We start from the raw sequence: 27,507 nt of genomic DNA on the forward strand, positions 1-27,507 counted from the left end.
AGGATGGCGCGCGATCGACTAGTCACTACCGACCCAGAAGATTTGGCTTTGGTGTTAGGCGTGAGTTATACTAATCGTTTCTGTGCTCCCCAATTCAATGATTGAATTAGTTATGGTATCTTCGTCTAGCATGCCTCTCACGACTACGCCTCTTCAACCAAACCTCTGTTGAATGTAGCAACCTTTTTTCTGTCTTGAACGCCGTCAAAGCTCCAGAGGCGAATCATGGTTATTTGAAAAGTTGGGCTGGGATCATATGGGCTACCTTGACGCGCACAATGCGTTATTGAGAAAGTGTAAGCTCAAGGCAAGAAAGGCTCCGAAATCAGACCCAACGATAAATTCGATGTGGAAAAAACGTGGAGCGAGGGTTTCTTTGATCATTGCGTCCCAGTTATGCGAAATGAGAGTGCGTGCCCCTCGTTCCACTTATTATGCACTACTGATTTGTTTCTCGCGTTACCACTCAAGGATTTTGGTGCATCCACGAAACCATTGGAGTCCTTATGCAATCAATCAGAGCCAACATCGGCACTACGATCTGCGTTGGCGCGAATCTATCTCCAGGGCCGATATATACAAAAAGCTAAAACACATTTTTCGTTTGTCGAGCAGAGTCCTGACGCTACTGAGGGCATGAAAAGCATCAACGAGGCATTGCTGGCCTGCGCGAATGGAGAATGGGACTTTGCGAGTACGAGATTGACTTATCTCATTGAGAGCGAACCTGATAATTTCGTGGTAAGTATCCGATTGAACAAGAGTAAACCCGATGTAGTATTCAAGGACAACTGGTGGATCACGTCACGAAATATCTTACACAATAACTCGATGCGATCTACGTGTTGTTCACAATTGCGACGTCATGATTCGGGAAGATGTGAGCGTTCGAGCTTCAGTCTCCCATATTTTCTCTAAATCACACCTTAGATTACCACAGATGAATTGATCGATGTCCTTATAGGTGTGTTCTCCTGGGACTTCGGCAGAGATCCCGATTTGATTTCTGCCGCTTACAGGAAACCGAAAATACGACCCTTGTATCTGTTCGTCACCCGCCTTTCTTGATCACCAAACCTCTGCTCGTATGGCTCAGATGGATACCATAAAATTGACTCCGTTAGCCTCGAACAAGTAGACAAAATCGCTCGCACCCCAGTCTAGAGTGATTAGTTGCGAAATGGGTTCAAAGCGAGCACAATTTATATCTACGAAGTAAACTCCGAACCTTCTAACATTTCTGCTTTATATCAGTTTGGATTACCTGGTCTCCAGGATATGGGAAGAACTCGCAATAGTCAAGGTATACACCAAGAAACGGAGAGCTCATCCTGACCTAGACGATCCTGTCAAGTTCAACGTTCAATACCGAGTAGTAATCATTCACCTCTGTCCCTAGGGGTAAATCAAGCAAGTTTTCGCCACATGCACGTTGAACTCGATATCTATCTATATATCCTTGTTTATGGTAGGGGAGGTTGGTTCCTTGGCCTTCCAAATGAGCTTGATTTTGACCGAAAGTTTTTTTCATGAAATCCTCCAATTTTGACCGAATTTTGCAACTGACCTCACGACGGACCCCAAATTTGACCGAATTTTAGATCCAGACATTCTTTGGCGCCCACGCTTAGTGATGTCTCGAAATTCACGAAATGCAGTGGAAATGGTTTTCTGAGCTCAGTTCTAAATTTTGAACCAAGGACTCTGGATCTATCACAGTATGCCAGAATAGGCCAGAATTCATACATTCACACTGCACAAGTGGTCAAAACCTGACTAATTTTGACCGAAATTTGTGCCAAGGCTCCAGCCCGAATCATTCATTCTTGACCGAAAAATTTTACCAACATACATGCCAAATCAGGTCGATTTTTGACCGAATCTGGAACCAACGTCCCCTACCATAAACAGGGGTCCTTTATACACTCGCGCCATTGCCCGGTTATGAAATTGGTCTGATTATCTTGCAGATCTCTTGGACCTCGGGAATGGGAAATGCATCGTCGTCCAGCGATCCTTCTTCATTTGATAACAGTCCGCCATCCATAACGTACAACGACAACATGTCTGAATTCTCCTGGGCACCTACGGCCGCCTGGCGAAGAAATTCCGAGAGTTCGAATGGACGGTGAGTAAAAGAATGTTCCTTATGCTATGTGCTTCGCGTCGACTAATGAGACGTTGATCTCTTTTCAAAGGACTACATCTTCTATTGGAGCTTCGATGAACTTCACATTTGAAGTGCGTGAGCTGTTGCTGCTCAGTGTTAAGCACTAAGTATACAGTATTGACGCAGCGTTTCTCTTTCTCAGGGTTAGCATTACCTTAGAAGCTCTCCTATTTGCCAAAACAATCAATTCGACTTGCTAGGTCAAGCCATCTCATTATCCGGCCCTATAGGACCCAACTTTACTTCATCATATTCTGTCGCTTTGGACGGATCATCTCCCCGCGCCTTCTCCGCCAACAGAATCACAAGCACGGCTATTCTTTACTATGCAGATAATTTGGGGCCCGGGGAACACACAGTGCCCATCATCAATCATGGAGTTAGCAATGCTACTGATATCACAAGGCGAACCAGAGATTCAAACACACAGAATTGTTTTGGGATTTACCAAGCGCAGGTGTGGAAAGGAGAGGAGGTTGTCACTCCTACATCAAATGATACTAAGTGAGTTACAGATTTCATATTATGTCCAGGTGATTGTGACTCTCGTAGCGTTGGAATTAGCACTGGTGCCATCGTGGGCATCTCTATTAGCCTTATTAGTATTACTACTAGTGCGTACAATTTTGAGTCCATAATACTTCAAGTGATGATCAGATTTTGGACAGCTCCTGAACAAGCGTAACAAAACACTCTGGGCACGTCTTCAAAAGGGTTACATGGTTCAATCTCAATTCGACCCTTCTGGGGCTCTGACGCGACCGTCCACGCCTCCGATGACCTATCACAGTATACAGCAATTGCACAATCACGAACTAACGATTGAGCCATTTGTCGAGAGCAGAGATATTTCTCAAAGCTTTGCGCATCCAACAAATAAAAGAGATGAGACCGGTAATACTAAGTATCAACCATATGCAGGGTTTGGATTATCGAGATCAGAGAGGCATACTGGGTCGGCAAGTGCGACTAATTGGAATAGCGGTAAGGGAGACCATGAACAACAACAGGACCCAACACCTTTTCATCCCCCGCAACCGCTATTCTTACCCACATTACCAACATCTATGACCCCTTCACGTTCTGAAACATTGTTATCCGTCTCGACATTGGTAGCCGAGGACGGTCGAGAGCTTATCACAGACGACATCGATACGGCTGTCGATAGTCACATGTGACGACCCAGCTTTTCCCGGCCGAGAAATATAAAGGGAAATTTCAGGAGCAATAGCCGAATTCCCCTAAGCAATTAATTATCTTTCCCCGGCGCAATTGATTAGATTTCACGCCTGATATTTTGTATGATTCCCGTTTGATCTATATCCTATATATCTTAAGAGAATGATCATATTTCCCCTAAGATAAAGGATGTCTTTCCCATAAGATAAATGATATCTTTCCCCTAAGATCAAGGATATCTTTCCCTTAAGATAAAGAATATCTTTCCCATAAGATAAAGAATATCTTTCCCATAAGATAAAGAATATCTTTCCCATAAGATAAAGAATATCTTTCCCTTAAGATAAAGGATATCTTTCCCATAAGATAACTTTCACATTGCGCGCCTGCGATTTTTTCTATTTCCCGTTTCGCGAAACCAATTAACTCTAAGCGCCCAGCTCGTAGCCGCCCAAAAAGCTTAGGGCGGCTACATGTAGCCATAGTATTAATTACTACGATCAGCCAGCTTGAGCTTGAACGTGCAAATCAAAACCAACTTTTATCAACTTTTATCAGGGGCCATGGCACGGAAAAGGAAAGCATTCGAAGACATATTCGGCATAGAAAAACGTCGACCAATGCCTCTCATTAATACTAGTACTACTAGTCCTGCGGATACCGATACAGATACCCTCGCTTATCCTCCTGCCTCTTCTTCTGTCACCCGGCCTGATACCTCGCATTCTATAGATTCCGAACCTTCTCTATTTCTGACGCCTTCAGCAAACCGTGTACAATCTCGTAATGGCCAGCGACTTGCATTCCAGAATTTTCTTCAGCAAAACTCATCCAACAATGGTTCCTTCGATTTTGGCACAAGCACAAGCTCCACGATTCAGGTCGCTTCAACTCCCGCAGCCTGTCCGGACTCTGGATCCGGAACAGCTAATGGCAGCGTCAATCGGCAAAATGACTCAGTGATCGATCTTCCAGTTCCTAGCGCAGACGAGAATTCCTCGATTTCAGTGCCAACATCCGGTCTCAATTCGGCAACTCAAAACTCTCTGAACCATTTTACGATCGACACCTCGAACTTTGGCTTGTCCGTTATGGCTCAGATTATCTTGGATAGAGACTCCCTAGAGTTCACCCCGCTTGACCCATCAGCTCTGGAAGCCATTGTTGAAACTATTCAGGAAACTGTACATGTAAGAGATCAATGCTCGCATCTTATGACAAACTCTTAATACTTGGTTATAGATTGGCAGTCCTGCTTCTCAAAATGACGCGACACTCGCGGACGTTTTCAATGATCCTAGACTAAGGCATCGTTCGGTTATCGACGCTTCGTTACGCATACGATCCCTTCAGAAGGACATGCAAAATCATCTTTCGGCTCTTCACGGATTGTCGCCATCCTCAGAACTAAATGTAATCCAGAATGTACTCGGAAGGGCGGAGCGTGCAGTACGGGCCACGTCATCGGACTTAAGAAAAGCAGCTACACGCGACGCAGTCCGTTCAGAAGTTGCAGAGGCGAATGCGGTTCTTGAAGACGTTAGGAAATGTGTTTCAGTCTGGCGCGAATCATATCCCGACAATAGCCCTTTGAGACTTGACAATAGTACGTCGTGGCCATATTTTGAATAAGTCAACTTCCTGATCAGTCTCACAGATGTAGCTGTACTTGATATCTCTTCAAATTATACAACAGCAACACTCGTTGCTTATACACTCGTGTTAACGCTGCGACTTTTAGAAGGTGTCGGGCGTACGGTCTCTAGTTTTTTTCTCAAAGGAATTAAAATTTTTGCGATGAGTTATGGACTGTTACAACCAGAGGGGACTACAGACCTCCAGAGTAAAACGCTTTCTGACATACCCGAAGACATCCGGCAGCTGGAGCGAAAATTCAATCTTGACGTCGAGACCACCATATACGCAGTTTGTCCACAATGCAGCTATACACATCCACCCGTATTTTCCGATAACTCTCCCAGACCAACGTATCCTTCGAAATGCACACATCGCCCAATGGCTCTTGCAGAACCCTGCAGCGAATCTTTGCTGCTAGACAGTGGGAATCCCATAAAGACTTTCGAGGTCTATTCTTTCCTGAATTGGTTTGGTCGCTTCATTGCTCTTCCAGGAATTGCTCAATACGGTGACGCATTTTGCGCGCAGATTTCAGATGAGCAACCTCCGGAAGACAAAGGAAGTGCCTGCGATGGACGGTTCTATTTTGAGCTAAGGGGACCGGATGGGAAATTCTTCGTACGTGAAAGAGAGAAGGAAGGCCGGTGGTTCTTCAAGCTCCACGCGGACTTCTTCAACATTGAGGGGAATTTGCATGGTGGCAAACACAACTCGACAGGAATTATGTCAATGAGCTGTCTCAACCTTCCCCTAGAAATACGGGAAGATCAGGCTTATGTCTATGTTCCCGGAGTCATACAGGGTCCCCGAGAACCTGATGCTAGAGCAGGGGCGTACAACCACTATCTACGACCGGTCATAGATGAGATGCTAGTTGCGTACACTAGGGGTATTCAATGTGCTTCATCAGACAACCAAGAAACACCATACGAGCGCACGCATCGTGTAGTTCTGGCCAATATCTCCATGGATGCTAAAGCATCACATCCCTTTGCTGGCTTGATTGACATAGGCTCACATACATACTGTGCGACCTGTCAAACGTGGCACAAAGCCTACCTTAATTCGGTGAATTATGAGGACTGGGAGGCAATTGATGACGAGTACCTTCGTGAAGGTGCAGAAAAATGGCGGGATGCGGAGAGCCGTGCTGAGCGTGAAAGAGTAGAGCATCTGTATGGGGTGCGCTTCTCGGAATTCTGGCGATTGCCTTATTATAGTCCCTCGAAACAGGTGTCCATCGATCCCATGCATGCTCTAAAAAATATATTTGGAAACTTCTTTTGCGATGCGCTACGCTTAGACAACCCTTGCAGCACAAGGGAGCCCAAGAACAAAGATACAACGCCCGTGTCCTCGATAGCACATTATTACCAATTTACGCCCCCTCCTCCACTATCTCTTGTGAATTCCGCCCCTATCACACCAACTGACACTGCTGAAGAAGATCTTGTTACTGCAGTGCTGGAGTGGGAGCACCTTTCAAATGATTTGCAGCATTTTCGCCACCAACGAATGTTGAACCTTTTGGTCGAGATCGATACTTATAAGCGGGAATTGATCGATATACATCATCTTCTATCCTCATTGCGGCCTTCTACAGACTTGCTGCAAGCGCAACTACGATCGAGGCTGAAGAGCAAGAAGTGGGGGGCTTTACTGTATGTCTGTAATGACCTTATGGTGTTCCCCGTCCAAATCTCGGGTGGAATTGTGAGAAAGGAGATGATAACAAAGAGTGACATTACGAAAGATGACATGATAGAGACACTCATTGAATGGGTAGCTATAGGATGGGTCTCATTAAAATTGACATAATCTTCTAACAAACTCATCGTAGCGGTTGCATGACATTCACGAAGATCACGCTTTTGTCTGGCCACACTTCACACCCACTATGTTTGCTCCTCCTCGAGCACCTTGGGCGTCTCCTGTCCTATCTCTTGCATTTCATGGCAATGTCGCTTGTCATACACTGACCGATACTGAGCGGAAAAGAATGATGCAGGATACAGCAAGGAGAATGAATTGGCACTCTGCGACAGGTGTTGGTCATATCCATCAACTGCTGTGGGCGCCGTGCGACAATAGCAGTGTGGGGAAAGAGAAACTAGCCAAGGGTCTGAACGTTGAAGGTGTTGATGCATTGCTATATGTTTGCGCAGACCTCAATCGAGTCCCCTTGCAACTACCTAGACGAGATGTCAAACGGATTCTAATCTATCAACTGATTGACTGGGTAAGCTGTGTATATGTTTCCTTTCCTCTTTCCCATCTGACTGTATATTTTCGGCAGCGCATGACACAGCCATTAGATGCTTTCTCCTGGACACCAGTTGACTCGCCTGCTGTTCTTGAGCGTGTTAGGCAGGTCATACAAGAGGTGACTGTTCCTTCCTGGATTTCTAAGCCTTCAGAGTATATAGGGCTTCCAAGAGCTGGAACACCAAAGGCAGATAACTGGCGAAGACTATTTGCTATCTTCCTGCCACTGGCATTGCTGAGCATGTGGCAGGTTCTCTCTCCTCTTGCAGCATCTGATGCTAAGGACATGGGCTCAGTTCTGGATACTTCATTATACCTCACTTGTGCTTTAATAGCAATGACCAAGCACAAATCACGGCTTCAAGATCGGTTGAATTTCCGCGAATATCTTCGGTGTCATATACTTGGCCTGAAACATAATTTCCCTGGATGGATCCTTCCTAGTCATCATGTTAGTTTCCATATCTATGATTACATGGATCTCTTCGGACCGGTACATAACTTTTGGTGTTTCCCTGGAGAGCGTTTGATATCTCGATTGAGGAACATCACAATTAACCATAAAATTGGTGCGACAGTTGATACCTTGCATCCTCATATCTCCTCTCATCATGTTTCTATAGGTGAATTCGAAAGCACCTTACTCCACTCTTTCTGCAAAGGCTCTGCATTCCGCCGTTGGCTATTACGTCCTAACTGCCCTCCTCTGTTGAAAGTTCTACGCCAGCTCCTTGACAAGGCCTTTGGTTTGAACAAAGACAATAGAACCTATGCTCACTGGGAGGAATGCGAAGAGGATATGTCAGAGGATTCTGAACCCTCACAATTCCGAGTGGCAACTCCCCCAGAATTGATTTCATTGCTCAGTACAAGAAGCCTTGAATGCTACAGTCGGGTGCACGCAGGTCATGGAAAATATTATGGAATTCCGTCAGCACCGGGAAAGGGTAACTCCTTCATCTGCTTCTACCCTGGTGGAAACAAACAGTTTGAGTGGGTAGCGGGACAAATCAAGTTCATATTCAAGCAGGATGGCGAACTTAGATTTGCAGTACGAAGAAGTCTGTCAATCGCTTTTGACCAGACAGCACCTGATGCGTTTCGAAGATTCTGGGACCAGGGATTCCAGGCTAAAACAGTTTCTTCCAGTTTCTCAAGTGAATTAGAAATCGTCAAAACTGATTGGTTGTCAGGTCATATAGCAAGATGGGAGTTAAATTCCTCTCAAGTAATCTGTCTCAATTTGGTAAGTACAGGATTCAGCTCTTCTACCCGCTCATCTCACTCCAACCTTGATAGGGTGTAATATAATTATTGGTTGTCGAACATGTTGAATTGGCATAGAATAAACATGACGAAGACTGCAGTCGTGATCAACGAAATGTCTGCTCGATTTGCGAACGGTTCGGTGAAGAAGAGATGGCATGGAATGACGCGTACGTATTGAGGACTTAGAGCCGCTGGAGCCTCCTGCCAGTGCCGTGCAGTGCCAACGGGGCGTCGCATTCCTCTGACTAGTACTAGTACTCGTTCCCTTTGCTTGTGCAAGAAATTACATAAGCTCTCAGCCGAATCGACAATACTCAGACTGGTTACCTTCGTTCATGTACTACTAGTACTTACTACCGCTATGATGATGATTGATGATGGTCCCAACTAGTACTCTATCCTGCCATATTGGATTTCCTTATCGAGCTCATCAAGCGTAGAAGACCGTTGAGCTATGACCATTGGTCGAGGTTCCACTATAAACTCGCGCTTGAACTTTCCAGGACTCAATATCAATAGCTCTCTCATGCCCACACAACTCAAACGCAGTGTTCCCTGGAGCGACACTCATCAAGATGAATTCGATGAGAATTATGCCCCTTACACGGTAACGTTGTCTATATGTCTCAAGTCAGTGCCTTTCCTGATTGCTTTCCATCATCTTAGAAAGTTCGTCGTATCATGCAAAACGGAAGCTATGAAGATGAAATCGAAGTTTTACGTCTGAGAAATGCTCAGCTTGAATCTAGGGTCAATGAACTAGAAGATGATCTCGAGAAAATCCTTGTACGTGTTGTTTATCCTTCACCTTCCAGCATGTTTACGGTTGAGATTTCAGAATCAAGAAATGGACGATGTTGTTTCACTGAAGGAGGACGTTCATCTATATTATCGCCAATACCGGGAAGCCCGACTGGAGGTCATGGAATTAGAGGCGGTGGTCCTCGAACTTCGAGATTCGGGTGTGGGCAATGAGCCGGTTCTGCAAGAGTCTTCAAATGAGGTGCGTATCACATTGCTTTACTGCTTTTTATGCTCTAACGAGTATTCTCCAAGCTCATCTCTTTACGAGACGAAGTGGCTGACCTCGAAAAGCGGAGGGCAGTGGCAAATGCTGGACAGCTTAACGAAGTAAGTGATGACTATCTCCCCGTTCCGTACTCTGTCGACCTCCTGCCAGGATATCGTATCCAAAAGTGCTTCTCTAGAGCATCCCGATCTCGGCCCGACTAATCAAGGAGAAAACGCTCTGCCAATCGTTATCCATTCAGAGAACAACCCCTACTCTTCGGATTCAACTCCACCTTCAGCTTCTGTTCTTTCTTATCCAATGGACGCACCAACTTCGGGATGGTTCTTTGAAGCTTTCCACTACCTGAATGTAGCGCTTGGCCCTCAATATCTTGATTTACTGCAAAAATGGATGGACTACGAGCGTAAGAACAATTGGCTCAACCCTCACAAATTGGCTGGGTTTTCACCTGAGAACCGGCCATCTGTGCTGTTGGCTTGGATGAAAAATCGACCTCGACCTTTGCCAAAAGTCGACAAAAGAGGCTTTTTCACACCGAAGTTTGTGCAGGAGGTATGGGCTTGGTGGGCTAGTCTACAACCTGATTGGCGATCGCTGGATAAGAATGGGTTACCCATGTCCTTTGAAGAGTTTGGGGATGATTTGTCGTCGCTCAACAAGCATGGCAGAAACGCATGGGTTGGCCTACTTGCTTGTCTCAAATGGTGGAAAGTTGGTTTGGGATACCATGTTGCTGATGATAACGAAGCACCCGTTCACGAATGGCTCACTATTATTGCAGACATGACAAGAATGCTAGACAAATTAGTTGCTGAATAATTGACGAAGATGAGGCTATCACGTAGTAGTTCAATTGTACCCAGATTGTACTCCAATTACTTGCAAAGCTTGTCGTATCGATATCCTTCCTATATATATATGGTCTTTCAAATTTGTGTTCGTTTTCAAGACAAATAGTCCTATTCTTAAGCACCAACAAGGGTGAGCGTAAACGTAGGGAGCCACTGGGGAGCCATCATGGGTTTACATAACTGAACATTAATTGAGAACTGGTATTGAGTACGCTAGAGAACAAAAAAGAGATATACAAGTTCAAAGAACACGAAGTCGACTTTCGGAAGATCTAGATTTGCAGTTCCGAACTACCATTAGGAGCGTGCATGCCAAGATGTCCGGACTGGCCATTGAAGGCAGTACAAAGGAGGATGAGTCATTCCTTGGGCATCCGCGATGCTTTCAACACCATGGCGGATAGTCAGCGACGGGACAGGCTTCTGTAGAATAGGGGCTCTACAAATGGGACATAGACATAGTGCTAAAGTTTGGAGTGAAGTGAACCTGACTCGAGTGATGCACCTTGCGCAGAACATATGGCCACAGGACAGACTGAGGATTTGGTAAATACAATATACGACAATGAGAGAGCATGATCAACATACACATGAGGGTTCCAAGCAAGGTCGATACAGATGGGGCAGCGATGTTCTCCTTCTCTAGTTGATCTTGATTTCTGGATTCGGCGCCGAAGTACCTACGCAAATTTCATTAAGAAATACACTGGAAGTCATGTTCTGAACACTCACAAGTAATTGCGTCTCACAATTCTCCAAAACTTTCCTCGAAACAAGCTCCTTTGCTTCAGATTGCAGCTTGAGTTCATACATTCTCGTGAATTCAGTTTTGTTGTTCTCCGCCAACCGACGTTCTTCTTCTATCTGAATGTCTCGATTACTGATTTCCTCTCTGGTCCACTGATCAAGTTCTTTGTGACTTTCCAAAACCATACTCTTGATGGCGGCCGCGAAAGAATCCATGTCCCTATGATGATCATGAATGACACTCAGAATGTGAGCAGTCGAAGTGGCTATGGGAGACAGGAGAGCAGTAGGTGGAGCCAGAGGCGAATCAAGCTCAGCAGCGCATCGAGCCCGAGTTCGTGTAAGCATTGAGTGCTTAGAGAGTGCAAAGATATTGCGCGAGGGAGAGACGTGTTTGCGCGAGGGAGAGACGGGTGTGCATGAGGGAGAGACGTGCCTATCACGGTGATTGACGACGCCAAGAATGTGAGCAGACGGAGAGGCCGCGGGAGGCAAGAGAGTCATGGCTAACGGAGGACCAAGCGGCGCCTCATGCTCGATGTTATATCGAGCCTGACCTCGCGTAAGCATTCGGTGTTTAGTGAGTGCGAAGCTGGGGTCGCGCGAGGAAAGGATGCGCTTATATGGTGAGCTAGAGCTGGAGCCTCTCGATTGACGTTTTCGCGGAGACTCGAAGCAGCGAGATGGTGCCATATTAGATGCGAAATGGGTCTGTAGATACCGTGCTGCAGCTTTATATATATATGCTGGCCGACTGCTGTGAGAATTGTCTTTGTGTAGCCATTAATTCCAAATTCGAGAATAACAAAGGGGAATGAGGCGAAGGTTCCGAGGTTCGTGGTCTTACATATACATGGAAGACCCTTTGATAACCCAATAGCAGTACTAGTAGTACCTGCGCCGTCCTGGTGTACGACCGCGGAAAGATATCTGTTGGCAGATGTTGATGTGAGCAATGTTTCGAGTTGAGTCTGTTATGGAAGAGATGAACATGTTAACATTTGGCGCTTGATTGAGCAACTGAAATATTCGGACCTTTGTTCCGCTTATACGCCAAGAACCCGACTCATGCACCACCCAGCTCCAAAGCACCTCCTCTGCAGCAAAACTCGTCTCGTATTGAGGGCGACGGATAGCTCAGAGGAAAGCTACATCATATTGAGGATTGCTGGGTGGGAGCGAGATCGGAGTTTACCTTGGTCATTCACGCTATTAACATCTGTTTGGGTTCAAGGCCATACAACGAAATCGCTACACTGAAAGCTTCTTCAGATCTCGATGCTCCTGGATCCAACCAATACAGGCTAGTACGACTTCCTTATGAGCTCAGGTGCACAATATTCATCAGCTCTTGCACGTTGTCCTTAGGAATCATCTTCTGTTATGGTTCAACAAATCCGTCGCGCGATCCGCAAAAGCCCCCTACGCGGCTTACTCAGTTCAAATTCCTGATAATAAATTCATTGAAAACTAATCTCTGTACGATTGAATCCCTCTTGCATGAAGCTCACCGATGATTGTAGGGTATCGAGTAAGGCTAGGCTTTCTTCGTCCTGGAGCATCAAGTTGACGGTGATGGTAAAGGCCGAATTCTTCCAGCATTTATACGTCCGGATTCGTCATGATGTAGTCGGAAGACGCGAGGGGAGAGAGGTGTTCTTCGTGAGACTGAACCTTGGTTTGATTTGCGTCATTCTTCAAGTTCTGAACACCTCTTGTAACTCACCAGCGTGAACATTGACTTCGTAAGTGCTCGAATTGAACACAAATTCAACAACGACGGAATACTGGCACAATATCGAGAGTGTGTATGAGGTCAATTCAGCGGTATGAAAGCTTCTTCCTAGTAATAATCTCCACTTACTGCATTTGTGTACAGACGTTTGAAATAACGGACGTGTTCACGCTAGCTCTCACCAGACCGTTCGTGGCATTTTGCCTGCCCTGACTTGTCTTTCAATTAAAAGAATGACGTGAACGTCTTCCCAGAGCTTGATTCTCAACTGCAGTTCGGACCTACCTATGCGTTTGAGTATTGCAACCGTGTTACCGTCGTCGAAAGACCAGCGAAAGACAGTGGAATGAGGAAGTACATAATATGTTGGTGCTGAGGTCCCTTCATGTGGTTCCCGACTTATTATTCTTTGTAGGATCGCTTGCCAATATTGATCTAGATACTACAATATTATCACTTTTCTACTCGCGTGTGCCTCGAGCTAGTATCGCAAAATCCCCAAGTCCTTCAGCAGTATTTGCAGCCACCGCGCCTCTCAACCTCCGTCGTTCTTGGCCTTCCTAGCACATGAAACATTGAGTTTTGCGATATTAGGAACTAACGACGATTTTACCCATGGGCTACTAGAAAAAGGCGAGCACGAGAAACATGGCAACTGCACCAAGTAGAGCACTCCCAACACCAACAAGTGCCACCATATACTTTTGTACATGACCTTGTTTACGATTGATTGGCTTCGAGATGGCGTCCTCGGAGGCAACGGATTGAAGATCGAGAAAAGCTTTTGCCAATATGGAGACGACCTTTCCTTTCAATCGATGGTCTAGCTGTGCCAGAGAGAAGGATTCGAAGGCTGACACATCGATGGGGAGTGGGTCGAAGTTCGCATTCAAAGTGGCGAGATAACCCTGGATGGAGTTCTGGTTATCAGACGCGGGAATGCGAACATGTACATAAGCGACTTGAGTAACGCTGGACTCGGGGAGTAGTGTTGGAGCACAGAGGCATCTGGCATCGAGTATCGTGATAGACTGGATAACGGGATGTTCTCCCGAGATAGTACAATCACTATCTGCGACGAGCGCGTTCTGAAGAGAGGGAATCGACATTGTGTGACTGTAAAGGGTGCGGCGTGCAAAGTAGATTTCTGGGAACTGGATGACGTCCCATGTGTATTTATACTAGGAAGCTAATAACCTCGAAAACCGAGACAAGACAATATAGCTTAAGCGATGGTAAAGAACACAATTGATGTGAAAGGGTTATATATATATGTATACTTCTTAATGAAGCGAAAAGGATCTAGAACTGACACGCGATGAAGTTTAATGTACACGTGCCGGTCCATTCGGATTTACAAGTACTACGTCCCCTTCTTCCAATTCCTCAAGTTCGATCTATCATTTCGTTCATTCATGTTTCATTTCCTTTGGCCTTTTCTGCAAGAGAATGCAAAACGGGACACAAAATTCCACCTTTACACCGGAACGTGCCGATTCATTCGGATTTGCTACTACGTCCCCTTCTTCCGATTCCTCAAGCGCGATCTATTATTTCGTTCATTCATGTTTCATTCCCTTTGGCCTTTTCTGCAAGAGAATACAAAACGGGACACAAAATTCCACCTTTACACCGAAACCCCCTTTATATACTCAACTCAACGACATATTTTAGTGCATTGGGCGATCCAAATATTCTCTGTTTTCTTCATGGATTCTTCGGAACTCACAAGTATTGCAATCAACGTATGCAGGATTCCACTCATTCTCTTTGCTCACTCACTCACCTAAATGTAGCGAAAGGCAAGAACAATACTCCATAGTGCAATGCAGCTGAAATACACGTATGAGGCATCGTTGAAGGAACCTGTGTCGACAACACAACTCGCTCAATTCCAGTCAGATCCAAATGGCCATGGTCCACACATGGGTGCAGTTCAGCTAGATTTCACGAGTCTCACCCGTCGCTCCCACTGGAATCAGGCAGTTGTCGAACTCTTAGCTGAAGTGGCGATATCTGCTCATCCAGGTATCAGCGCAAAGGTTGATTGGCGGAAACTCTTCAGAACTAGAATCGATCGAATTATCAGTGATGCCTCTCACTTCCAAAGAAAGAGCACCTCCTATATCGAGAGTAGACGTAAGAAAATGTTGAAGACGGCAACATACAAGGTAAGAGGTTTGTTCAAGCACCGGGGACTTTGACCAATTCTATCTAGAAACTTCAACGTCGCCTGCGAATTGCCAGTATGATGTTGGCCAACTGCAAATCATCGGGGAATGAAGATGGTGTCTTTTTCTGGTCCTACATCCTTCGGTCCTTAGACTCCCTTGCTTCTACAGACATGTCTGATGAAGAAACTGTCTGCGACAAAGAGGATCACAGCCATTTCAGAATTGTTATGGACCCAGTCTCTCGACACCCAGCATTTCGCATTTTGTTTCGATATGTCGACGACGCTCCTTCCCTATATCCCGATCTCTTCAAACAATGCGGCAAAAAACCTCTCAAAAGGGTCTTTACGCAGACAACGACCATGACGCATGCCCTGCATTCAGATACTGACGATGAATTCTGCCCTACGAGGTTAGACCCTTACATTCATGACATCGGATGAAGACTCATTTCTAATGTGTTCTAGGTTTCTTCCTTATCTGGTGAAAAATGGTTATCAAGTCTAGATTATTGTAAATCGAGACTCGTAGTACCAGTATAATTCAATGATCATGGATTTATACTCTAGCATCTGCTGTGTTGATACTGAACTAGCTGTGACAAGTTCAAGAACGAACAACTTGGTGCCATCCGAGGTGAAATAAGCTGGTCAAAGAGTGTTCGATTTCGGGGTGCGAAGAAGGTAGTGCATTCTAATGGTGAGGTGCAAACACACATGCTGCTAGCGGAGTGAATCGGGAAACTGCTTGACTACATCAATTGAAAATTACAGTGGTTTGAAGTTTCCAATGCGGTGACCGGAATCACCCTCTCAGCCCCTCTTACCTCTACAGATACAAGTTAACATGCTGATTGGGATCGTACCAATTCATCTGCCAATGCACATGTACACACTGTCGACACTGAAAAGTCAAAGAAAGTAGAAGCGGAGGAAGGCACCAAGGTGACCTCAGGCTTGCTGCTCTTGACGAGCAAGGCACCGAACTGGCCAGTCGAACAGATCAATTATCTTTCTGTTGAACGATTCGCAGTCAAAGCTCTCCCGGTTCATGTCGAGTCCAACAGCGATGAAAGTAAGGCTGCGGCAGGAGAGGTTAAATCTTTCTGGACGAGCATTCCTAAAAACATTGCGAATTTTCCAGTCCAAATCCTTGCAACATTTCTGACCGCATTCGGCGTGAACAGGATCTGGGTCACTGTTCAGGAATTTCAGGTGCGTCACCGTATACTCTTTCTGCCACGCTATTCTCAGCCTTCTCCTTTGTACTGGATAGGCTGTAAATGATCATTTCCCGGCGAGACCTCGTCCTCCCTTCGGCCTTCCTGGGGTGTTATTTCCCGCTTCGTGGAGCGCCTCACAAGATGTACACTGGGTTCGGCGATCTCATTGTGCATGTTCAAAAAACCTTATCTTGATCCACTATGAATGTGCGACTCTGTGGATAAACCAGTAACGAAAGCGTGTCTATCGTACCGTTCTTAATCGGCGAACCCTTGTTTTGGTCATCGAATCTCAATGTCGCACATCAAATAGCCTCAAGAGGAAATAGAACATTTCGTCGTAATGACAATCTTGTATCAAATGTCCTTGTCTGTTGGCGAGTTTGAAGGAGGTATGACGCAAGTAGAGAGTATACGAAGATTAGTGGAAGGGTCCAGGTATTGAATGAGAAATTGGGTACGGCGAGTGATGTAAGTATCAGCATTATGAAGACGAATGAAAGGAATAAGTAGCAAACTTCAGGTGATTTGAGAGTTTCAGTCAAATCGCGCACTCGAGCCGGGACAAATACAGGATTCTGATACAGTGTTGGAAGACGTCCTTCCTGTATGAGCATGCATACATATCATAGCTGTGCGCTGGAGTTTGTGGTGATCTCCCTCCGCGATGAGGAGACCTGGGTCGATGATACAGGTGAAGTGAGATCGACTCGCGTCATGCTTTCGGTAGACGTAGTGATAGTACATAACATAAGAACTGGATTCAGAGCTTCGTGATCCAGAGTGAAGAGTATGTTTTTCTGGGGACATTCATAAGGTTCGATCGTACTAGTACTCTTGAGAACTAGTATATATAGGAGCTGTATATATAGGAGCGCGCTATGAGAAAAATCGATGATGTGATTGTGCGCTCTAGGCGCGTCGCGCCTCACGGTCACGTTGCTAAATGTCGGTCCGGTTATCCGACTCCTCAAACAGGTCTTCCTTGATCTCCAAGTTTCTGGAAAGTTGCGATTGCCTAAGTATTCGTGATATGCTCTACGAGCTATCGCCACAAGCTAACTTCTATTTCTTTCAGTATTACTCGATTTGTCTCTCCGAATGGAGAACGCAAGGAGAACAAGGCTTCGTTGGGAAGGAAGAAACTTATATGCCCGTGCACCTGAGGCGCCAAGTAGGCGCCTAGTCCACTTCGAGACAAACAATGAAATATTCAGTCTTCGTCTAGATCATCCATCTTAATGTGGGAGGTCCTGTCGGAAGATTTCAAGGAGATGACCTCCCGAAACAGAAGATTGCCTTCACCCGGGATACTAGATAATCAGCCTTCGCCTAAACGGATCAGGCCAGCAATATTCCTTTGTAGTCGCGATGTCGAATCTGCGGACAGCGCTCCAAACCGATTTTCTGCTGGAGCGAGGACAAGCAAGGCCCTTGATTCGAATAGTCCTATTCATGCAGTTTCGAACACCGACAACGTTACCCAGGATCCTTCACAGGTAGAAAGACAATCAAATACAGACGTGCATGGTCTCGGTTCGAACATCTTGAAGACCTGCACCGTTTACGTGGATGTTTGGATGTCTCATGGGGAAAACACATCGTCACTCTTCTATGATATTGCAAAGGATCTAGGTGCACATGTATGTATATTCAATGATGTTTCTCTCAAAATGACATTCCCTAACTTTTGCCATTAGATCGTAAAGAGCATTGGGCCACAATGCACTCATGTTGTATACACATCAGGCCGTCAGAGCACGGTACGGAAGTACTTGTAAGTATTCATGTCTGGTTCGTTCACATCGATATCCTTTTCGCCTTCTAGTGCTTTGGACGAAGAAAGGAGGCCAAAGGTCGTTGGAGCAGCATGGCTAAAAGATTGTCGGGATACTGCCACATATCTAGGGGAAGAACCTTACCTGGTCAACTTGGAGGAACATCGTATGTACAATCTGGGCACCAGGCGCACAAACAGATCTAGAGTGGGTGCTTTTGACTACGATCGCAACTTACCTGTTTGCACTCACATGAATTATAGCGTCGGCGCTTTACTCGTAATTTCTTTGTGAATGATAACACTAGTACTGGAAACGACTCAACCGTCTCTATCGATTCGTTAAATACTTGTAGGTGTCATACAGTTGTCATACCGCATTGACTGATGTTTGTGTATTTTATTCAGTGGACGATAGCATATCAGTATTGGAGATGGCACGGAATCGAGAAAGCGTATGTCGAGTTAGTAGAGTCCCCAAACGTAAATGATGGCCTTCAAATGATTCCTGTCTCCGATTTCTTGCATTCTCTCACTTCTTTCCTCATGTATCCCTCTCTATACCCTATTCTCTCCCTAATTACATTCGTCCTCGTCATGCCGCGAAAGTTGGAGATTCAAATGAGCAGCGTTCACCTAGATTAGTCAGAGTCGTCAGTCTGAACACGTTCGAGTTGTGGTGAGTAAAGAAGTGCCGACAGACTAGTACTAGTACTATGACGAAGGTGTTGAACGAAGGTTCGAACCTGCAGGCTAACTTTTCATTTTTCTGTCATTCTCGTTTGTGACGGACAAAAACATTAAGATATGTGCAAATGAGTTGAGAGACAGAAAGCCTACTACTACAAGTACTCTATGTCGTTGTGGAAGTGATCTACCCGTTACATATTCTAACCTCTCCTCGCGCTCACATTTCCTAAACTGCATGTATATTCGGCGTGGTGGTTGGGATGGAGGGTTTAAGGTGATCCATTTGAAGTATAAAGCAATCCTTCATTGGGAGAGAGGCGAAGGTGGTACTTTCCCCAGTTTAGTAGCAATGCTAGTAACTGAATGGCGAATGGTTATCGATGGAATGGGAGGTCTGCAAATAAAAGCTCTGCATTTCGGGCACCGCTTCGTTCGGCCTGAGCTCATAGCTGATAGTCGCTCATTGCGAACGCATTGAAAACATACTGTGTGTCCGCAGACTAAACTGAATGTAAAACGTCGGTGAGCGCCATGAGGAAGCAAAATAAAACGCACACTCGAGGTTCCCATGCGAGATTTCCACAACCGGGACAGGTATGCTCTCGTTCCTGATTCAATTTGTTCAAGCAGAGTGTTTCTTGATATTTCTGGGAATATACGAAAATATGAGTGTTAAGTTATGTCAGACGCGCCACTCGCTCACCCGGCATTGTTCCTTCAGCGTGTTGATCTGATGCCTTCTTAGCAGAATCTCCTCTTTCTGTGCCCTGAAAATACTCTCCGATGTTGCATGCAGGTTGTCCAATCCCTTCACAAGCTCATCAGTCCCGCCTTGTCTTTTAAGGTACTCCTCTCGGCCGGAAGGTACCATAGGGAATTCGCGGATGGTGTCAATATCGATGGGAGGTTTGGCACGGAACACGGTAGTCGAAGCACCAGATGCGCTACCATTGAGGTTTGTGTTTGTTGAGGAAGTGGTACTCGAGAGAGCGGAATTGGAAACTGGAGTGGCGGGATGATCTCCCATGATCGCATGCCGCTCTCCAATTAGCATTCTTTGACACTGGGTGGTAAGGTGATTAGCTTTCGACCTCGTCCGTGTATTACGATGTGGACCCATGGAAGGAAGTTTAAATTGAATGACCAGCTTTGACCTAGCTCTTTATATTCGAGCTACATAAGCGCCAGAAGGCGTCTAATCTTGCTTTATGTTCTCATTTAGGTATGAACAAAGACATTCCAGTACTAGTAAGTACTAGTACTTGCGCGGGCCTTTGGGCTACTTCTCGTCACCTCAAATGTCAAATGAAAGGGAGGTTCGATCCCCAGACGTCTTTTTGCACGCCACATCTCACTAAAACTTCGACCAGTTTGTCACCACTTCCGAATACACTCTCAACCACTTCTTGCCATCGTACCATGCCGAAAACCCCACGTAAGCCAAGAGCTCACACTGGATACACTGCTCGACATATCGGCCGTCCTGCGAAACGGAAATCTAAAAGTCGATTTCTTGATCGTTTCCACTCCCCAACTTGCGAAGCACTATGTTCGAACGTAGGGTATGCTCCGGAGGTAGTCATGTCCGATATCACGGACCTCGAGCTTCTAAGTGTTAGCTGGCAGAAGTGTTCCGTACAGGATGTATTGGTCGCATTCCGGAAACTTGTCGACTCATCATTTGTAAATGAATGTGTCGTTTGCGACATGTTATTTTCACGACCGTACGTGTAAACACATACTATGCTTACTATTCACTGAACTGTTATTCTTCAGTCTCAAGTTCTGCGGGTATACACTAATTTGTGAAGATTGCCTGAGTCGCCTTCCCCGTGAGGGTGTCCAAGCCAACATTGATTCCATTCATCATCACGCATGTCCTATCTGTCGCGGGACTATCAGGTTCATGCCATTGAAGTCGGACGCTTTACAGCGCACGGTCGGCGAGCTACTCGGTCTTTCAACCCCTCGTCCGGAAGATATGGAGATCGATGACCTTCGTGCCACTCGACCAATTTATGACCATTTATCATAGAGTTTTAGTCTATTCGAGATTGCGGAACGTTGTGCGTTAGATTACTTGACATGTACTAAATCACTAGCAGAAGTATATGAACAGTTACTCTCAATATATAGTACTATTATCTCTACTATTCTTCTCGCCGGCTTGCATGCGGTTCTTCGAATATTTGACGACGTTTTGCACAATGAATTTGTAGAGGATTATGCGTCGTCGTCCTCGGAAAGCCTGTCATGCGATTTCTGCTGTGCAGACATATTTCAAAGTTTCCTCGAATACTAGGACTGTTTTCCCTTGAATATTGGGGTCCTTGCACGATATATGTACGTATATCCGAGGATATCAACACGCTCCGGAGGTTCCGGGCGCTCGTCATGCACTCACGAGAATTAAAAACTGGGCGCCTATACGTTAATCATCCTTTCCTTCGAAGTTTGAACTAGTACTTGCGTCCTTTTGTTTCGCCGTTTCTCCTTCTTCAACTGTGAAGGCATCGACTCCCTCATACTTACTACTGTGCTTGATTACTACCATCGAAAAACATCTCAGAGTGGACCGACTTCGGCATGAGGCAAACATCCTACTAGCAGAACACTCGCGCTGTCCACAGATGTACCTTGCGGAAATTTTTGCTTCTCTCAACAGCTCAAATATCAATAATGGTCGACACATCTAGCTGCTTACTTGTAGCGTCTTACAAGATGGCTTTTGGACCAAAAAACCAACCGACGGAACGAAAACCTAAAGAAAAAGTGTGTTGTGTTGGCTAGCAAGGTATCACGTCGTTCCTTTTGGTTGCTTCGGGCCCAATTGCTTCAAAACCTCTTCTCTTCTATAGTATGCGAACACAGTGTCCGGTTGACACTGGTTTTCAAGAAGAGTCTCGCACACCCCTCCTTTAATCTTCCATTGCGTTATGCACGCATGGCTTATCTGTTCAACAACCACTCGCTGCCATGCTTGGTGAGTCCCCAATATATCTTCGTGGGCAGGATCTCCGGCGTTGAGCTGTGAAATCGGTACACTTTCTCGTTGTACTAAATCTTACTTATTCTAATTCTTTTAGTCGGAACCACACTTACTCTATCCAAGTTCTAAGGATTTGTGACTTCAAGACGTAGTGAGTATCTGAGAAGTTAGTTTTCCAACACTATGCCCTGTCTCTTCGGCCAATTTCCATATGGATATCCGACTAACGTCTGCTGCTTCAATGGTGGATACAATGTTGTATCTGAGTCTTTTTATGATACATCTTGCTGGTATCGTCCCCAGCAGCTCAATACTAGTACAAGTATGCTCTCGAAATGTGATTTGTTTTGCCTCGTGCCCACTCATCCACCGGCTGTTATTCTGACACACGCACCACGTTATATTTTTCTTTGTCTTGGATAAATCTTTCATTCCTCCCAACAACCTCCAACATTGCGCCCAGGATGTCTTCGACGACTGTCTTCCAACACCGTATACCCATCCATTTCTGCCCCGAGCTGTTCGGCGAGTATCTGTCATACGTAGAAGGTTTAGACCTCGATGCTTGTTCGCAAGTTTGCCATTACTGGAGGGAGCCAGCGATGTCTGCACGGCTCAGAACGGTCGATGCCGACGATGAGGTGCAGCTCGCACTCCTACAACACGATTCTCGTCGTTTGCGATATGTCCGCAATCTCATTGGTGACACTTGGAGCCCGTTCACCACCGCGTTCACGTCTTACCCAGTCCACCTGAGGACCCTTGTAGTCCGAGGAACGGACTTCGTCGCGACGAAGGAACAAATCAATGAAGCTATCATTGCGTTTTCTGGTACCATTACAACGTTCATAATTCAAAATTCCCTTCGAATGTCCTACCAAGACTTTTGCGGAATGCTTCAGTCTCTTGCTCATTGTAAATTGCTTCGAACATTGACACTTCCGCCTCCTGCTAGGGAGGTCAATGACCATTCCTCCCACCAACAACGCGCTGATGGTGCCCATGCTGCGATTCATGCGATGACTCGCGTTGAAGAAGAAAGGCCAAAAGTGGTGTTCTTGCAGCTCGTCCCTTTATCTCATCGCCACGATCCTAAATATACCGGCAAAGCCGCTTATGCTCAAGAGTACGAATGGTTGGATAGACATAAATGCCCTTTCGACCTTAGCGAGCTTGCAACACTGGTTGTAGGTGCTGCTAGTGCTGCGCAGATCCTCTTTCCCTCAATTTCGGAGCACCTCACTAGGCTCGAGCTCTGTCTACCCTTTGACAACCGCACTGCCTGGACAGAATACGGTAAGGTTTGCTGCCCCCGAATAGAATTCTCAGTCTCTTACTCTATGCAGAAACCCTTACAGGAGCTCCGATTATTATGCCTGCCTTACGGTATCTCGGTTTAACCTTTCATATACGCCCGTCAAACTGGTTACTGGACGTTATTCGAACGCCTGCAGTCAAGACTATCTGCATAAAATGGAACACCTCTATCTTATACAGCACGTATTGGACCCAGTTTAGGAGCATTGACAACCAAATTTCTAGATTGGACGACGGTCATATATTTCCCCAGCACCTGTCAGACATTCACCTTTTAACGATATTTTGTCCTGATGTCCAATGGTGCGCACAGGCGTTTCCGATTTGCTCTCATTCTGGTGTCAATGTTTCTTCGTCTATTGGTAGCTGGTAATTGAAATTTGTACTTCATGATTGAACGTATCACATACATAGAAAGTTTCGTACTGCCTCAATATTAAAAATCAGATATATATTGATGTGACTGTCTTTACCATATGAGAATGTCTATGTCTACGAGACTAATGTAAGAAGTTATACAGCACTGTTCGACTCGATTGCCTCGGCCCTATTGTCGCCACATGCGCCACAGCTCAATCCTCAATTAGTAAGGCCACTCGAGTTGTCGCGACGAAGGAACGACTCGTCGAAAATGTTTTGCAACGTCTTCGACACCTTGCCGTATAGTGTGAGAGAATTGAGGCCTACGAAGAATGAGGGCATGGCAGGTTGGGCAGCGAACGATGACCTCGATTGTATCCGGATTTTCGGATCGTTTCTGAACATGCGTAGCTTTATGTTGGCTGAGACACTGAGAACAGAAGGAGTGACCACAAAGAAGACTGTGTCTTTTATTGAATAAGAAACGCGAAGTAGTTCGAAAGATACTCACACATACGGGTCCCAAGCTAAATCAGAGCAAAGAGGACATCGATATTCTGTTACACGGCTAATCATCTCTTGCTCTGTTTCATTTTCAAGTGACTGACAATCATCCGTCTCAGCATGATCCTCAGAACCGATAACTGAACGAACTGTACCTCTTTGTCTTCGTTTAAGGACGCCAGCTTCTGGTTCAGGAGGATAAGATTCTCGGTTTGCGTTTGTAGAATTTCCGTTGAGCGTTTCATGTAATCGCAGGCCTCTTTGGCGAATACGAGGTCGGGTCGATTTGTCGGAAGAGAAGCACTGATGACATCTGACATAGGGGCAGCTTCGTGGAAGGTAGTTGGTGCGGGGTTTGACATGAAGGGCGCATCGGCTGTGATTGGTGCAGGGTCTGACATGGGAGTGGCATGGGGGGTGGCGGTTGTGGTGTACGCAGAGCTTGATTGAGCAGAAGCTCTACGGAGGATCATAGGGTGAGTGCGAGATGACAGTCTGGGATATTGCACCATTCGATGACCGGCGATTTTGGATCGTGAAGATTTGCGCATGCTACCCATTGAGGTGAAGCTAGATCTAGTGATAGAGAAGATCAAGTCGACTCAGAATCGGCTCAGAATCGGCATTCGGAGTCTCAAAAAAACGGCAGCTTTGTTATTGACGGGAAACCTCGTATATATTGCCCCTTTCACTACGACTGTTGCCACTCCCTTTGCTCATGTGTTGGATTCTCCGTACATTTCTTTCATCGAAACGATTGTTTGAACCACAATGGAAAAGATGATGAACCTATAAATGCATTACCGCGAGGCCCAGCATTTTCATTCGAAATTCGCTTTCCCCCCCTCTTGAACATGGGTCCTCAGCGCGCCGCTCGACGATCAGTTGCTACCCGTCATCATCCTCATAGGATTCCGGAGGTGTCTGTCCGTCAACATCGCATGCTTACTCGTAGTATGGCTCAGGTACATCCTGCACCTGCGTTTACTCGTATGAATGGAAGTTCCTCTTACCCAGAGGCTTCTACCTCCGCACTGGACACCGACAGCAATCCCCCTCACTGCCCCTCTTCGCCTTTCTCGGAAAATTTGATTACTGCACCTTTGTATAGTCATGTCACTCAGTGCCGCACTCTCCACGAGGCTTCTAGTTCCTCTCTCGTCTCGAACGCCAATTTCTCTCTCTCCCTCCTCCCAGACACGTCTTCATTAGAGGCATCCAGCTCTTCTCGTGTCTTGAATGCCAATCTCTCGCTCCTCCAAGACTCCCCCTCACTCGAGGCCCACAACCCTCCTTCCACTGTTAATACCACCAGCAGCGATCTTTCTTCCGAAGTTCGAACTTCCATGGGCGAACTTCCGTCAAAGCCCGGTATTCCCGTAGAGCTTTTGACGAACTCTGATCAGAGATTCGTCACGGATCTGGAGTTGTTCGACACGCGCTCCCGGCGTCTCTTCAATGAACAGAAAAACTCATTGGAATTCGCCGAGAAATGTATAGAAGTGTTGGTACAGCAATGTATCGTGAGTCTTTTATTTTACATTCCTATTCTGAAATACGTTTTACTCACATTTATGCTTCCTTTCAGGATCTGAGGAAGATAAATGATTTAAAACGCAGCATCCGAAAGCTGGAGCTCTGTTGTTCCTTTTGCAATGATCTTGCGTGGAATCCACATGTGTGCGTACTGAAACAGAGCTTTACCTTCCTCTTTTTGCTTACTAGGCTTTACCGTGTTTCAGTCTAGCGTGTGGACACACCGCTTGCTCAAGGTGTATCAGTGACAGACGACAACAATCTATTGTCACTGGCAGGATATTTTATTGTCCCGTTTGCTGGTTCCCGGTCTGTCGAAAACCCATTCCATCTATATTGATTCAGTCCGTAGTCGAAAGAATTGCGATAAACTCAGATATTTCGTCACCTCCCTTGCATTCCCTTGCTTGGCCAGAGCGTCAATGATGTATCGCACCATCTTGATTCTATCAAGTAGAATAATGCTACATCGCTTGCTCATTATGTCTATACGCTATCCACTGTACTAGAATGATAACTTAAAAAGGGTTTTGCATAATTCCGTGAAATCAATGTGATTTTTTTTTCTGCTTCGGTCCGATTTTAGAATGTTACCGTGAGCACTTGATCAGCAATTAAGCAAAGTCATATGATCGCTATTGTTCAACCCCTCGCTGATCCCTCGCATTCCATGTACAATAGCTTCTCTCCTGATCTATTTCTTCTACTTTCACCGGTCAGCTTTGGATCGAAGGAGCGTCCAGTATATGGCTTGAAATTGGTGTGTATCCGCGAATATTGCTTAACAGTCTCGTCCTGATTTCTCTTGCCCAGGATTTATTCGTTTCTCCATCCTCAGTGGAAGGATGCTCTTCCACAATGTACGCTACTTCAAGTAATTGTAATTCAATTGCCAATATCGACAAAGCCCAAGCTGCGCGATACTGGATACGGCGTACAACTACTGAAGAGGAAATAGGAATGTATTCAGGAGAAAGTGCGTTTCTGGCATCCTTGCGTCTATTCAATGCAACCAATACTCAAGATCTCCGTTCAGAAATCACTCATAGGAAAGCTTGTCGCGTCCTGATCACCCTGCACGGATTTGAGTGGTTTTTATATAACAGAGCGGCTGCGTACAATAATATCTTGGCACAAATGTGGTCTCATCAACGTATTTGGGACGCAAGCCTTCCGGTTGGTCGTTATACATTTATATCATTCAAGTAACCCGACCCATTAGCTTTTCATGGTGCATCTGTAGGACTAAATATGTCTGTCGCAGGTTCCCAGCTTTTCACATACTCGCACGCCAATCTTTCTTACCAATTTGGTAATATGGATATAAGGACGACTTCTGAACCTTAGGCCTGACACCAAGGATTTACTACCTCTCGTTATCAATATCAACAAGGGCGCCACAGCTCGCGGAAACCCCTCTACTCACAACCCGCCCGCAGCTGAGTTCCAGCGCCCCCAAACTTCTCTCAATATTTTGGCCTCAGGGACATATCATATTGGAACACATGTTCGGTTCTCCCTTATCTAGGAAGATCCAATGTGTCAATCTGAAATTTTCTCGCACTAGACCTTCGTCTTTATCAGCGGCGAGTCGAACTTGCCCGCCCAGCCCAAAAACGAACCTTTCTAATGCACGGAGATTCCTAGGGAATTTTCTGGTCGTTGCTTTCAATCAGACTACTCGCTCAACAATAGTCTACTTTAGATGCTGAGCTTATCGGCCGTTCTCGAGGGAAGGAACAATGAAAGTCCAATTATCCTAACAGTGTGAGTGACTGATTACTATTCTAGACAACTTAACTAAGCTTCCTCAATAGACCACTGAAGTAATTTTCTCGGAGCGGGACGAAAAACTTGTTGATGAGCAGTCACAGCTTCTGCTGCACCCTGTAAGTTGAAACATAAGACGGGTTTGTGCATCACCTTCGCACGACAGGTTGGGCACAGAAACGACGAGTGCTTCTCATTGCATATCTTCTTCAATTTGTTGAGACAATGAACACAGAAGGTGTGCCCGCATTCGAGGCTGGAAGATCATGCATAAGTAAGTT

At 45.7% G+C, this 27,507-nt stretch overlaps 13 protein-coding genes across 13 annotated transcripts; 9 read left to right on the forward strand and 4 right to left on the reverse strand.

Annotated features, from left to right (window-relative positions):
* Positions 1-3: 3 nt before the first annotated feature.
* C8R40DRAFT_1271603 (uncharacterized protein) lies at positions 4-1,918 on the forward strand (the record flags this gene model as incomplete). The annotated part of the gene is made up of 6 exons (XM_046234055.1): positions 4-60; positions 111-203; positions 242-409; positions 472-741; positions 1,720-1,764; positions 1,804-1,918. The coding sequence occupies 6 exons, from the start codon at positions 4-6 to the stop codon at positions 1,828-1,830; spliced, it is 660 nt and encodes a 219-aa protein (XP_046088395.1). The 3' UTR covers positions 1,831-1,918.
* A 24-nt stretch (positions 1,919-1,942) lies between these two features.
* On the forward strand, positions 1,943-2,760 carry C8R40DRAFT_69839 (uncharacterized protein). Its single transcript, XM_046235905.1, has 3 exons — positions 1,943-2,128; positions 2,199-2,245; positions 2,371-2,760. The coding sequence occupies exons 1-3, from the start codon at positions 1,989-1,991 to the stop codon at positions 2,676-2,678; spliced, it is 495 nt and encodes a 164-aa protein (XP_046088396.1). The 5' UTR covers positions 1,943-1,988; the 3' UTR covers positions 2,679-2,760.
* Positions 2,761-6,502: 3,742 nt separating this feature from the next.
* Positions 6,503-7,226, forward strand: C8R40DRAFT_1040687 (uncharacterized protein; the record flags this gene model as incomplete). The annotated part of the gene is made up of 2 exons (XM_046223933.1): positions 6,503-6,769; positions 6,828-7,226. Coding segments are annotated over 2 exons (666 nt in total), but the record flags the coding sequence as incomplete, so codon positions are not given.
* A 2,625-nt stretch (positions 7,227-9,851) lies between these two features.
* On the forward strand, positions 9,852-10,373 carry C8R40DRAFT_1040623 (uncharacterized protein; the record flags this gene model as incomplete). Its single annotated transcript, XM_046223927.1, has 1 exon — positions 9,852-10,373. One exon carries the CDS (start codon positions 9,852-9,854, stop codon positions 10,371-10,373), a length of 522 nt encoding a protein of 173 aa, XP_046088398.1.
* A 674-nt stretch (positions 10,374-11,047) lies between these two features.
* C8R40DRAFT_1168645 (uncharacterized protein) lies at positions 11,048-11,845 on the reverse strand (the record flags this gene model as incomplete). Its single annotated transcript, XM_046231221.1, has 1 exon — positions 11,048-11,845. One exon carries the CDS (start codon positions 11,843-11,845, stop codon positions 11,048-11,050), a length of 798 nt encoding a protein of 265 aa, XP_046088399.1.
* A 1,503-nt stretch (positions 11,846-13,348) lies between these two features.
* C8R40DRAFT_1168646 (uncharacterized protein) lies at positions 13,349-13,996 on the reverse strand (the record flags this gene model as incomplete). Its single annotated transcript, XM_046231222.1, has 2 exons — positions 13,349-13,447; positions 13,529-13,996. 2 exons carry the CDS (start codon positions 13,994-13,996, stop codon positions 13,349-13,351), a joined length of 567 nt encoding a protein of 188 aa, XP_046088400.1.
* A 1,109-nt stretch (positions 13,997-15,105) lies between these two features.
* Positions 15,106-15,405, forward strand: C8R40DRAFT_995220 (uncharacterized protein; the record flags this gene model as incomplete). Its single annotated transcript, XM_046236765.1, has 1 exon — positions 15,106-15,405. A coding segment is annotated over one exon (300 nt), but the record flags the coding sequence as incomplete, so codon positions are not given.
* Positions 15,406-17,827: 2,422 nt separating this feature from the next.
* C8R40DRAFT_995783 (uncharacterized protein) lies at positions 17,828-18,217 on the forward strand (the record flags this gene model as incomplete). Its single annotated transcript, XM_046236775.1, has 3 exons — positions 17,828-17,926; positions 17,984-18,060; positions 18,112-18,217. Coding segments are annotated over 3 exons (282 nt in total), but the record flags the coding sequence as incomplete, so codon positions are not given.
* A 976-nt stretch (positions 18,218-19,193) lies between these two features.
* On the reverse strand, positions 19,194-19,870 carry C8R40DRAFT_1168649 (uncharacterized protein; the record flags this gene model as incomplete). Its single annotated transcript, XM_046231223.1, has 3 exons — positions 19,194-19,250; positions 19,308-19,397; positions 19,454-19,870. 3 exons carry the CDS (start codon positions 19,868-19,870, stop codon positions 19,194-19,196), a joined length of 564 nt encoding a protein of 187 aa, XP_046088403.1.
* A 299-nt stretch (positions 19,871-20,169) lies between these two features.
* Positions 20,170-20,785, forward strand: C8R40DRAFT_1168650 (uncharacterized protein; the record flags this gene model as incomplete). The annotated part of the gene is made up of 2 exons (XM_046231224.1): positions 20,170-20,474; positions 20,527-20,785. 2 exons carry the CDS (start codon positions 20,170-20,172, stop codon positions 20,783-20,785), a joined length of 564 nt encoding a protein of 187 aa, XP_046088404.1.
* A 1,418-nt stretch (positions 20,786-22,203) lies between these two features.
* On the forward strand, positions 22,204-23,429 carry C8R40DRAFT_1168651 (uncharacterized protein; the record flags this gene model as incomplete). Its single annotated transcript, XM_046231225.1, has 2 exons — positions 22,204-23,035; positions 23,086-23,429. The coding sequence occupies 2 exons, from the start codon at positions 22,204-22,206 to the stop codon at positions 23,427-23,429; spliced, it is 1,176 nt and encodes a 391-aa protein (XP_046088405.1).
* A 206-nt stretch (positions 23,430-23,635) lies between these two features.
* On the reverse strand, positions 23,636-24,480 carry C8R40DRAFT_1168652 (uncharacterized protein; the record flags this gene model as incomplete). Its single annotated transcript, XM_046231226.1, has 3 exons — positions 23,636-23,877; positions 23,928-23,943; positions 24,025-24,480. The coding sequence occupies 3 exons, from the start codon at positions 24,478-24,480 to the stop codon at positions 23,636-23,638; spliced, it is 714 nt and encodes a 237-aa protein (XP_046088406.1).
* A 294-nt stretch (positions 24,481-24,774) lies between these two features.
* On the forward strand, positions 24,775-26,525 carry C8R40DRAFT_1168653 (uncharacterized protein; the record flags this gene model as incomplete). Its single annotated transcript, XM_046231227.1, has 5 exons — positions 24,775-25,443; positions 25,509-25,600; positions 26,138-26,216; positions 26,270-26,432; positions 26,506-26,525. 5 exons carry the CDS (start codon positions 24,775-24,777, stop codon positions 26,523-26,525), a joined length of 1,023 nt encoding a protein of 340 aa, XP_046088407.1.
* Positions 26,526-27,507: the final 982 nt, after the last annotated feature.

Source organism: Lentinula edodes (genome assembly GCF_021015755.1).
Source record: "Lentinula edodes strain Le(Bin) 0899 ss11 chromosome Unknown C8R40scaffold_10, whole genome shotgun sequence".
In the NCBI taxonomy this organism is placed as follows: Eukaryota; Fungi; Basidiomycota; class Agaricomycetes; order Agaricales; family Omphalotaceae; genus Lentinula; species Lentinula edodes.

Coding starts and splice junctions, on each gene's coding strand:
- C8R40DRAFT_69839 (XM_046235905.1), top strand. CDS start 1,989: ATGGGAAATGCATCGTCGTCCAGCGATCCTTCTTCATTTGATAACAGT. Junction 2,129..2,198: donor TCCGAGAGTTCGAATGGACG/GTGAGTAAAAGA, acceptor CTCTTTTCAAAG/GACTACATCTTCTATTGGAG. Junction 2,246..2,370: donor GAACTTCACATTTGAAGTGC/GTGAGCTGTTGC, acceptor TCGACTTGCTAG/GTCAAGCCATCTCATTATCC.